The 12,684-nt window shown below is 40.6% G+C and overlaps 1 protein-coding gene across 3 annotated transcripts in view; it reads right to left on the bottom strand.

Annotated features, from left to right (window-relative positions):
- LOC115131009 (LIM domain and actin-binding protein 1-like) overlaps positions 1-5,433 on the bottom strand; it is a 42,500-nt gene extending 37,067 nt beyond the window's left edge. The window contains exons 1-4 of one of the 3 annotated variants that reach the window (XM_065019209.1): positions 5,325-5,433; positions 4,148-4,330; positions 3,445-3,580; positions 2,772-3,341 (exon numbers count right to left, since the gene is read on the bottom strand). In XM_065019209.1, the coding sequence (XP_064875281.1) occupies positions 2,772-3,341; positions 3,445-3,580; positions 4,148-4,284 (843 nt within the window). In that variant the 5' untranslated portion in view covers positions 4,285-4,330; positions 5,325-5,433. Of the gene's footprint in view, positions 1-2,771; positions 3,345-3,444; positions 3,581-4,147; positions 4,361-5,324 lie in introns of all 3 variants that reach the window. The other 2 variants (XM_065019207.1, XM_065019208.1) reach the window with 2 other exon arrangements.
- Between the last annotated feature and the right edge of the window lie 7,251 nt (positions 5,434-12,684).

Consider the following 12,684-nt stretch of genomic DNA (forward strand, 5'->3'; position numbering starts at 1 on the left):
CTGATCAGGCCCTACACCCAAACAAGGGCACTGCGTTCATCCACCTCTGGCCTGCTCGCCTCCCTACCACTGAGGAAGTACAGTTCCCGCTCAGCCCAGTCAAAACTGTTCGCTGCTCTGGCCCCCCAATGGTGGAACAAACTCCCTCACGACGCCAGGACAGCGGAGTCAATCACCACCTTCCGGAGACACCTGAAACCCCACCTCTTTAAGGAATACCTAGGATAGGATAAAGTAATCCTTCTCACCCCCCTTAAAAGATTTAGATGCACTATTGTAAAGTGGCTGTTCCACTGGATGTCATAAGGTGAACGCACCAATTTGTAAGTCGCTCTGGATAAGAGCGTCTGCTAAATGACTTAAATGTAAATGTAAATGTAGTGTACCCTATTAACTCATAGTTAACGGTGGGACACAGACATGGTCTAGTAGTGTAGTGTACCCTATTAACTCATAGTTAACGATGGGACACAGACATGGTCTAGTAGTGTAGTGTACCCTATTAACTCATAGTTAACGGTGAGACACAGACATGGTCTAGTAGTGTAGTGTACCCTATTAACTCATAGTTAACGGTGAGACACAGACATGGTCTAGTAGTGTAGTGTACCCTATTAACTCATAGTTAACGGTGAGACACAGACATGGTCTAGTAGTGTAGTGTACCCTATTAACTCATAGTTAACGGTGGGACACAGACATGGTCTAGTAGTACATGATGCTAGTACCAAATCATGTTGTTTTTAATGGACCACCATGGTTCATTTTTGCACCACGGTTAGCTAGTACAATTTTTTTTAATCATGTTTTTGGGTCACTACCATGGCAGAAAATATGCTAGTGCCATGGCATTTTTTTTCATTGTACACCCAGTGCTTGCTAGCTAGCTGTAACGTATGCTTTCAGTACTAGATTCCTTCTCTGATCCTTTGATTGAGTGGACAACTTGTATATAGCCTCATTTTTGCTATTTTATTGTTACTATTTTTCCTTTAGTTTACAGTGCCTTGCGAAAGTATTCGGCCCCCTTGAACTTTGCGACCTTTTGCCACATTTCAGGCTTCAAACATAAAGATATAAAACTGTATTTTTTTGTGAAGAATCAACAAGAAGTGGGACACAATCATGAAGTGGAACGACATTTATTGGATATTTCAAACTTTTTTAACAAATCAAAAACTGAAAAATTGGGCGTGCAAAATGATTCAGCCCCCTTAAGTTAATACTTTGTAGCGCCACCTTTTGCTGCGATTACAGCTGTAAGTCGCTTGGGGTATGTCTCTATCAGTTTTGCACATCGAGAGACTGAAATGTTTTCCCATTCCTCCTTGCAAAACAGCTCGAGCTCAGTGAGGTTGGATGGAGAGTATTTGTGAACAGCAGTTTTCAGTTCTTTCCACAGATTCTCGATTGGATTCAGGCCTCTGTTTATTATCTATCCTGATTGTCTAGTTACTTTACCCCTACCTACATTATATTACCTACCCTACTACCAACACTGCTGCTACTGTCTATATCTATCCTGATTGTCTAGTCACTTTACCTCTACCTACATTATATTACCTACCCTACTACCAACACTGCTGTTACTGTCTATTATCTATCCTTTACCCCTACCTACATTATATTACCTACCCTACTACCAACACTGCTGTTACTGTCTATTATCTATCCTTTACCCCTACCTACATTATATTACCTACCCTACTACCTACCCTACTATAGCCATGTTATTACCTCCCTGTATATAACCATGTTATTACCTGGTACTCCCTGTATATAACCATGTTATTACCTGGTACTCCCTGTATATAGCCATGTTATTACCTGGTACTTCCTGTATATAACCATGTTATTACCTGGTACTTCCTGTATATAACCATGTTATTACCTCCCTGTATATAACCATGTTATTACCTCCCTGTATATAGCCATGTTATTACCTGGTACTCCCTGTATATAGCCATGTTATTACCTGATACTCCCTGTATATAGCCATGTTATTACCTCCCTGTATATAACCATGTTATTACCTGGTTGTCCCTGTATATAGCCATGTTATTACCTGGTACTCCCTGTATATAGCCATGTTATTACCTGGTACTCCCTGTATATAGCCATGTTATTACCTGGTACTCCCTGTATATAGCCATGTTATTACCTGGTACTCCCTGTATATAGCCATGTTATTACCTGGTACTTCCTGTATATAGCCATGTTATTACCTGGTACTTCCTGTATATAGCCATGTTATTACCTGGTACTTCCTGTATGTAGCCATGTTATTACCTGGTACTTCCTGTATATAGCCATGTTATTACCTGGTACTTCCTGTATATAGCCATGTTATTACCTGGTACTTCCTGTATATAGCCATGTTATTACCTGGTACTTCCTGTATATAGCCATGTTATTACCTGGTACTTCCTGTATGTAGCCATGTTATTACCTGGTACTTCCTGTATATAGCCATGTTATTACCTGGTACTTCCTGTATATAGCCATGTTATTACCTGGTACTTCCTGTATATAGCCATGTTATTACCTGGTACTTCCTGTATGTAGCCATGTTATTACCTGGTACTTCCTGTATGTAGCCATGTTATTGTTATTTTGTTACTATTTCCTTTATTTTCTTGTCTTACTTTCTAACTCTGCATTGTTTGGAAAGGGCTCGTAAGTAAGCATTTCATGTAACTGTCTACACCTGTTGTATTTGGGGCATGTGACAAATCAAATGTGATTTGATTGTTTTGATTTGTTTGGCTCACCTGTGTAATGACCTCCTCTCTAGCCGGGGATGCAGGTGCAGGTGAAGGTACAGCTTTCTCCTCTATAGGGCCCTTTCTCTCCTCCACCAACCCGTTGATGGCTGGGGCCGCAGCTGCCATCTTGGGACGTGATGGTGTTTGGCCTACAGCTCCCATGATGCTCTTCACCTTCTCCTTGGTGACCTTTGACTCGAAGAGAGCCTTCAGGGCTCCGATACTGCCGGCCGGGTCGACTCTGGGAGAGGGGCCAGGGAGACTGGACATGGACTTACTGCGGGAGAGACTGGTCGACCTCTGGGACTTCTCCCCTGACAGGCTGGCCGACCCACGGGTCTTCTCTCTCACTTCTGACACACTGGGCTGGATCCTGGTTGTCTCTCTCACTTCTGACACACTGGGCTGGATCCTGGTCGTCTCTCTCACTTCTGACACACTGGGCTTGATCCTGGTCGTCTCTCTCACTCCATTGTTTGTCATCAGGGACTCCAGCTTGCGCTCCTGTGCTCTCTCTGCCAGTTGTCTCTTTGTTTTATCACGGACGGTTGAGAAGGAGGTCTGATGCTTGGTTCTCTGCTGGAGAAAGAATCAGAAGAAGACAGGTGCTGCTTAGTGTCCATCCTGAGACAGTCGACAATCAGAAGTTGATGACATGAAATGTGGTGTTATGTTTTACCTCAGTCTTGTGCTCCACATGGTTCAGGGTAGGGACCTCTGCTGAAGGGCTGGCTTGGTATCTGTTATCTTTTACCTCAGTCTTGTGCTCCACATGGTTCAGGGTAGGGACCTCTGCTGAAGGGCTGGCTTGGTATCTGTTATGTGAACAAGACAAATCCTTCATCAATACTCTGTAAGCTTATTCACCAAAACAGACTCAAGCAATTCGGTGTGGGATGAAGTTTACCCCAGACATTGCAATGCTCACGCAATTCGGTGTGGGATGAAGTTTACCCCAGACATTGCAATGCTCACGCAATTCGGTGTGGGATGAAGTTTACCCCAGACATTGCAATGCTCAAGCAATTCGTTGTGGGATGAAGTTTACCCCAGACATTGATACATCAGTATTGCATTTCCCTCACCTAATGGTTAAGGTTAGGATTTGAGAAAAGCCAGCTGGTCCCCTGTACCTATGGAGCTGGTCATGTGCTAAAAGCTGGGTCAGAGACCATTTACGTTTCAGTCAGTCAATTCAGAAAGTGATAAAAGGAATAGTTTCTCCTCCTTCGGTTTATTGTGAAGTCATTGAAAATAAAAGGATGTTTTCATTGAATTGTAAGTTTACTTCCTGAATTGACTGACTTAAAACCTGGTGCCTATGGAGCTTGTAATTGAGTTAGTGGTTAAATGGTAAAGGTTCTGGTCCTGGTTCCTCTCACCTGGTCAACATCTGAGACACGGAGATGGACTTCATCCTGTCTCTAAACCCCGCCTCCGCCCAGGCAGGCTTGTCTCCGTCACCCATAGAGACGCTCCGTAGAGATTGGGCACGCCTCAGAACACTCCTCCCCTCCATGGCCGATGATGATGTCACAGCACCCCTTAACGATGTCACAGCACCTCTCAAAACACAGGACACCAAACCTCAACACCTGATCGACATGGAAGAGTCAGCTGTCATAGATACCACTCATTGTTGAGGACAGAGTCTCACAGGAGAAGAATCAGTCTCCATTCACCAGAGCAGTGTGAAGGAATCAGTCTCCATTCACCAGAGCAGTGTGGAGGCATCAGTCTCCATTCACCAGAGCAGTGTGAAGGAATCAGTCTCCATTCACCAGAGCAGTGTGAAGGAATCAGTCTCCATTCACCAGAGCAGTGTGAAGGAATCAGTGTCCATTCACCAGAGCAGTGTGAAGGAATCAGTCTCCATTCACCAGAGCAGTGTGAAGGAATCAGTGTCCATTCACCAGAGCAGTGTGAAGGAATCAGTCTCCATTCACCAGAGCAGTGTGAAGGAATCAGTCTCCATTCACCAGAGCAGTGTGGAGGAATCAGTCTCCATTCACCAGAGCAGTGTGAAGGAATCAGTCTCCATACACCAGAGCAGTGTGAAGGAATCAGTCTCCATTCACCAGAGCAGTGTGAAGGAATCAGTCTCCATTCACCAGAGCAGTGTGAAGGAATCAGTCTCCATTCACCAGAGCAGTGTGAAGGAATCAGTCTCCATTCACCAGAGCAGTGTGAAGGAATCAGTCTCCATTCACCAGAGCAGTGAATATAATACATTACAGTATTTTGTCACTCTACTATGATATTGTTACTACTACAATGTTACAATGTAACTCTCAAAGACCAAACAATGCCTCTCCACTTTACTTGATTTGGAATGATTAAGAGACCGGCGCATTCAGACACACAGTTCGCAGAGTTCAGCAGTGGAGTGAAACCATTCAGACACACAGTTCGCAGAGTTCAGCAGTGGAGTGAAACACTTCGTCATCAAAACAGATCAAAAATGCAGATAGTTGTTTGTCCGTTGATTCAAATGAGGATTTGTTATTGTATATCATATATTACTCAACATCACACCATTATTATCAATCTAGCCTTTACCTTTAGTGAAGTCCGCTGGTCGTCTCTCCTTGTCGCAGTCAGAGGAGCGTCGAGCTCATCACAAGACACACGTTACGTACTGCTTCAAACCAGCGTCTCAGACCAAAGTCCTCTGTCCTTCCTCATTACAGCTGACTAGAGAATGTTTATAGCTATACGTTTACAACACAGATGGAATCTCTGCAGTCCAATAGCAGATGTACTATGATGGTGACCAATAAAAAAATACCCCGGAGCTTCCTCTTTTAAGATCCTCTCACCTTGATACAGGTACTATCATCAACTATAGTATGTTGTATCAAAAGTAGTAGTTGTGGAGACCCCGGTCCTCAAACAAGAGTTGTTTTAAGCACCCATTGGGACACTGGGACATTGGGACACTGGGACACTGGGACACTGTACTGTACAGTTACAGAGAGTTACTGAGGTAGGGTGACCAGGACGGCTGTCAGTCTCCATTCACAGAGCAGTTGGGCAGTGAATATAATACATTACAGTATTTTGTCACTCTACTATGATATTGTCTCTCTACTACAATGTTACAATGTCTCTCTCAAAGACCAAACAATGCCTCTCCACTCTCTCTCTGATTTGGAATGATTCTGAGACCTCTCATTCAGACTCTCTGTCTCGCTCTCTTCAGCTCTCTCTCTCACTCTCGTCATCAAAACAGATCAAAAATGCAGATAGTTGTTTGTCGTTGATTCAAATGAGGATTTGTTATTGTATATCATATATTACTCAACATCACACCTCTCTATTCTCTCTCTCTGCTCTCTCTCTCTGTCTCTCTCTCTGTCTCTCTCTGTCTCTCTCTGTCAGAGGAGCTCGAGCTCATCTGTCTCTCTCTCTCTCTCTCTTCAAACCAGCTGCTCTGAACAGGAACCAAAGAATGAGGTTAGGTTTCTGTCCTTCCCTCATTTACAGCTGACTAGAGAATGTTTATAGACATGTTTCTAGTTTTACAACACAGATGGAATGTAGTTCTGCAGTTATTACCAGTTATTAGCAGTTATTATCTAGTGATGTAGTTATTACCAGTTATTAAAAAATACCTAGTTATTATCTAGTTATGAGTTATTATCTAGTTTTTAAGATTATCTCAGTTTGAGTTATTAGGTACTATCATGTAGTTATTATCTAGTTAGTATGTTGTTATCTATATGTAGTTGTTGTGTAGTTATTATCTAGTTATCTGGTTATTATGTAGTTATTACATGGAATACACCTACAGTGCAGAACAGTGACCCTACAGAGAAATGGTTCATCTGGTGTCACAAACACATCTAACTGCACATTATTACTGCTGGGTTATTTCCTGCTGGGGGAGAGTTGTGTAGTTATTATGTAGTTATTATCTAGTTGTTGTGTAGTTATTATGTAGTTATTATGTAGTTATTGTGTAGTTATTACCTAGTTATTATCTAGTTATTATGTAGTTATTATGTAGTTATTATCTAGTTATTATGTAGTTATTATGTAGTTATTATCTAGTTATTGTGTAGTTATTATCTAGTTGTTGTGTAGTTATTATGTCTTATTATGTAGTTCTAGTTATTATGTAGTTATTATGTAGTTATTATCTAGTTGTTCTGTAGTTATTATCTCTGTTGTCTCTAGTTATTACCTAGTTGTCTCTGTAGTTATTATGTAGTTCTTGCTGTAGTTATTATCTAGTTATTCTGTCTTATTATCTCTGTAGTTATTACCTAGTTATTATCTAGTTATTATGTAGTTATTATCTAGTTGTTGTGTAGTTATTATCTAGTTATTATCTAGTTATTATGTAGTTATTATGTAGTTATTCTGTAGTTATTCTCTAGTTATTATGTAGTTATTATCTAGTTATCTGTCTAGTTATTCTCTAGTTATTATCTAGTTATTCTGTAGTTATTATGTCTTATGTAGTTATTATCTAGTTGTTCTCTAGTTATTATGTAGTTATTATGTAGTTATTATCTAGTTGTTGTCTAGTTATTCTCTAGTTCTGTAGTTATTATCTAGTTATTATCTAGTTCTTATGTAGTTATTATGTAGTTATTATCTGTAGTTATTATGTAGTTATTATGTAGTTATTATGTAGTTATTATGTAGTTATTATCTAGTTGTTGTGTAGTTATTATGTAGTTATTATGTAGTTATTATCTAGTTGTTGTGTAGTTATTATCTAGTTGTTGTGTAGTTATTATCTAGTTGTTGTGTAGTTATTGTGTAGTTATTATCTAGTTATTATGTAGTTATTGTGTAGTTATTGTGTAGTTATTATGTAGTTATTATGTAGTTATTATCTAGTTGTTGTGTAGTTATTATCTAGTTGTTGTGTAGTTATTACCTAGTTATTATGTAGTTATTATGTAGTTATTATCTAGTTATTATGTAGTTATTGTGTAGTTATTACCTAGTTATTATGTAGTTATTGTGTAGTTATTATCTAGTTATGTAGTTATTATCTAGTTGTTGTGTAGTTATTATCTAGTTATGTAGTTATTATCTAGTTATCTAGTTATTATCTAGTTATGTAGTTATTGTGTAGTTATTATCTAGTTATGTAGTTATTATCTAGTTATTGTGTAGTTATTATCTAGTTGTTATGTAGTTATTATCTAGTTATGTAGTTATTATCTAGTTATGTAGTTATTACCTAGTTATGTAGTTATTATCTAGTTATGTAGTTATTATCTAGTTATGTAGTTATTATCTAGTTATGTAGTTATTATCTAGTTATTATGTAGTTATTATCTAGTTGTTATGTAGTTATTATGTAGTTATTATGTAGTTATTATGTAGTTATTATGTAGTTATTATCTAGTTGTTGTGTAGTTATTATCTAGTTATTATGTAGTTATTATCTAGTTGTTGTGTAGTTATTATCTAGTTATTGTGTAGTTATTATCTAGTTGTTGTGTAGTTATTATCTAGTTATTATCTAGTTATTATGTAGTTATTGTGTAGTTATTGTGTAGTTATTATGTAGTTATTATGTAGTTATTATCTAGTTGTTGTGTAGTTATTATCTAGTTGTTGTGTAGTTATTACCTAGTTATTATGTAGTTATTATGTAGTTATTATCTAGTTATTGTGTAGTTATTGTGTAGTTATTGTGTAGTTATTATGTAGTTATTGTGTAGTTATTATCTAGTTATTGTAGTTATTATCTAGTTGTTGTGTAGAGTTGTTGTGTAGTTATTATGTAGTTATTATCTAGTTATTATGTAGTTATTATGTAGTTATTATGTAGTTATTATGTAGTTATTGTGTAGTTATTATCTAGTTGTTGTGTAGTTATTATCTAGTTATTATGTAGTTATTATGTAGTTATTATGTAGTTATTATCTAGTTATTGTGTAGTTATTATGTAGTTATTGTCTAGTTATTGTGTAGTTATTAGTTATTGTGTAGTTATTATCTAGTTATTGTGTAGTTATTATCTAGTTGTTGTGTAGTTATTATCTAGTTGTTGTGTAGTTATTATCTAGTTATTGTGTAGTTATTATCTAGTTATTGTGTAGTTATTGTGTAGTTATTATGTAGTTATTGTGTAGTTATTATCTAGTTATTGTGTAGTTATTATCTAGTTGTTGTGTAGTTATTATCTAGTTGTTGTGTAGTTATTATCTAGTTGTTGTGTAGTTATTATCTAGTTGTTGTGTAGTTATTATCCAGTTGTTGTGTAGTTATTATCTAGTTGTTGTGTAGTTATTATCCAGTTGTTGTGTAGTTATTATCCAGTTGTTGTGTAGTTATTATCCAGTTGTTGTGTAGTTATTATCTAGTTATTATGTAGTTATTATCTAGTTATTATGTAGTTATTATGTAGTTATTATCTAGTTGTTGTGTAGTTATTATGTAGTTATTATCTAGTTATTGTGTCGTTATTATGTAGTTATTATGTAGTTGGTTTGTAGTTAGTCTCTGTAACTACCACTCCTATGGTGCAGACTCTCTAGTCTCTGCAGCCCGACTCTATTGTAGTCTCTAGTCTCTGTAGCCCCCACTCTATTGTAGACTCTCTAGTCTCTGCAGCCCCCACTCTATTGTAGAGTCTCTAGTCTCTGTAGCCCCCATTCTATTGTAGACTCTCTGCTCTCTGTAGCCCCCACTCTATTGTAGACTCTCTAGTCTCTGCAGCCCCCATTTTATTGTAGACTCTCTAGTCTCTGTAGCCCCCACTCTATTGTAGAGTCTCTAGTCTCTGTAGCCCCCAGTCTCTAGAGTCTCTAGTCTCTGTAGCCCCCATTTTGTTGTAGAGTCTCTATTGTAGAGTCTCTGCAGCCCCCACTCTATTTTGAGTCTCTAGTCTCTGTAGCCCCACAATCTATTGTAGAGTCTCTAGTCTCTGCAGCCCCCACTCTATTGTAGACTCTCTAGTCTCTGTAGCCCCCACTCTATTGTAGAGTCTCTAGTCTCTGTAGCCCCCACTCTATTGTAGACTCTCTAGTCTCTGTAGCCCCCACTCTATTGTAGAGTCTCTAGTCTCTGTAGCCCCCACTCTATTGTAGAGTCTCTAGTCTCTGTAGCCCCCACTCTATTGTAGAGTCTCTAGTCTCTGTAGCCCCCACTCTATTGTAGACTCTCTAGTCTCTGTAGCCCCCACTCTATTGTAGACTCTCTAGTCTCTGTAGCCCCCACTCTATTGTAGAGTCTCTAGTCTCTGTAGCCCCCACTCTATTGTAGAGTCTCTAGTCTCTGTAGCCCCCACTCTATTGTAGAGTCTCTAGTCTCTGTAGCCCCCACTCTATTGTAGAGTCTCTAGTCTCTGTAGCCCCACTCTATTGTAGACTCTCTAGTCTCTGTAGCCCCCACTCTATTGTAGACTCTCTAGTCTCTGTAGCCCCACTCTATTGTAGACTCTCTAGTCTCTATAGCCCCCACTCTATTGTAGAGTCTCTAGTCTCTGTAGCCCCCACTCTATTGTAGACTGTCTAGTCTCTGTAGCCCCCACTCTATTGTAGAGTCTCTAGTCTCTGTAGCCCCCACTCTATTGTAGACTCTCTAGTCTCTGTAGCCCCCACTCTATTGTAGACTCTCTAGTCTCTGTAGCCCCCACTCTATTGTAGACTCTCTAGTCTCTGTAGCCCCCACTCTATTGTAGACTCTCTAGTCTCTGTAGCCCCCACTCTATTGTAGAGTCTCTAGTCTCTGTAGCCCCCACTCTATTGTAGACTCTCTAGTCTCTGTAGCCCCCACTCTATTGTAGAGTCTCTAGTCTCTGTAGCCCCACTCTATTGTAGAGTCTCTAGTCTCTGTAGCCCCCACTCTATAGTAGAGTCTCTAGTCTCTGTAGCCCCCACTCTATTGTAGAGTCTCTAGTCTCTGTAGCCCCCACTCTATAGTAGAGTCTCTAGTCTCTGTAGCCCCGACTCTATTGTAGACTCTCTAGTCTCTGTAGCCCCCACTCTATTGTAGAGTCTCTAGTCTCTGTAGCCCCCACTCTATTGTAGAGTCTCTAGTCTCTGTAGCCCCCACTCTATTGTAGAGTCTCTAGTCTCTGTAGCCCCCACTCTATTGTAGACTCTCTAGTCTCTGTAGCCCCCACTCTATTGTAGACTCTCTAGTCTCTGTAGCCCCCACTCTATTGTAGACTCTCTAGTCTCTGTAGCCCCCACTCTATTGTAGACTCTCTAGTCTCTGTAGCCCCCACTCTATTGTAGACTCTCTAGTCTCTGTAGCCCCCACTCTATTGTAGACTCTCTAGTCTCTGTAGCCCCCACTCTATTGTAGACTCTCTAGTCTCTGTAGCCCCCACTCTATTGTAGACTCTCTAGTCTCTGTAGCCCCCACTCTATTGTAGACTCTCTAGTCTCTGTAGCCCCCACTCTATTGTAGACTCTCTAGTCTCTGTAGCCCCCACTCTATTGTAGACTCTCTAGTCTCTGTAGCCCCCACTCTATTGTAGAGTCTCTAGTCTCTGTAGCCCCCACTCTATTGTAGAGTCTCTAGTCTCTGTAGCCCCCACTCTATTGTAGAGTCTCTAGTCTCTGTAGCCCCCACTCTATTGTAGAGTCTCTAGTCTCTGTAGCCCCCACTCTATTGTAGAGTCTCTAGTCTCTGTAGCCCCCACTCTATTGTAGAGTCTCTAGTCTCTGTAGCCCCCACTCTATTGTAGAGTCTCTAGTCTCTGTAGCCCCCACTCTATTGTAGAGTCTCTAGTCTCTGTAGCCCCCACTCTATTGTAGAGTCTCTAGTCTCTGTAGCCCCCACTCTATTGTAGAGTCTCTTGTCTCTGTAGCTTCCACTCTATTGTAGAGTCTCTAGTCTCTGTAGCCCCCACTCTATTGTAGAGTCTCTTGTCTCTGTAGCTTCCACTCTATTGTAGAGTCTCTAGTCTCTGTAGCCCCCACTCTATTGTAGAGTCTCTAGTCTCTGTAGCCCCCACTCTATTGTAGAGTCTCTAGTCTCTGTAGCCCCCACTCTATAGTAGAGTCTCTAGTCTCTGTAGCCCCCACTCTATTGTAGAGTCTCTAGTCTCTGTAGCCCCCACTCTATTGTAGAGTCTCTAGTCTCTGTAGCCCCCACTCTATTGTAGAGTCTCTAGTCTCTGTAGCCCCCACTCTATTGTAGAGTCTCTAGTCTCTGTAGCCCCCACTCTATTGTAGAGTCTCTAGTCTCTGTAGCCCCCACTCTATTGTAGACTCTCTAGTCTCTGTAGCCCCCACTCTATTGTAGAGTCTCTAGTCTCTGTAGCCCCCACTCTATTGTAGAGTCTCTAGTCTCTGTAGCCCCCACTCTATTGTAGAGTCTCTAGTCTCTGTAGCCCCCACTCTATTGTAGAGTCTCTAGTCTCTGTAGCCCCCACTCTATTGTAGACTCTCTAGTCTCTGTAGCCCCCACTCTATTGTAGACTCTCTAGTCTCTGTAGCCCCCAATCTATTGTAGACTCTCTAGTCTCTGCAGCCCCCATTTTATTGTAGAGTCTCTAGTCTCTGTAGCCCCCACTCTATTGTAGACTCTCTAGTCTCTGCAGCCCCCATTTTATTGTAGAGTCTCTAGTCTCTGCAGCCCCCTATTTTGAGTCTCTAGTCTCCGTAGAGCCCCACTCTCTAGTCTCTGCAGCCCCCACTCTATTGTAGAGTCTCTAGTCTCTGTAGCCCCCACTCTATTGTAGACTCTCTAGAGTCTCTGTCTCAGCCCCCACTCTATTGTAGAGTCTCTAGTCTCTGTAGCCCCCACTCTATTGTAGACTCTCTAGTCTCTGTAGCCCCCACTCTATTGTAGAGTCTCTAGTCTCTGTAGCCCCCACTCTATTGTAGAGTCTCTCTAGTCTCTGTAGACCCTAGTCTCCACTCTATTGTAGAGTCTCTAGTCTCTGTAGCCCCCACTCTATTGTAGAGTCTCTAGTCTCTGCAGCCCCCACTCTATT

Source organism: Oncorhynchus nerka, linkage group LG6, assembly GCF_034236695.1.
Source record: "Oncorhynchus nerka isolate Pitt River linkage group LG6, Oner_Uvic_2.0, whole genome shotgun sequence".
NCBI lineage: Eukaryota > Metazoa > Chordata > Actinopteri > Salmoniformes > Salmonidae > Oncorhynchus > Oncorhynchus nerka.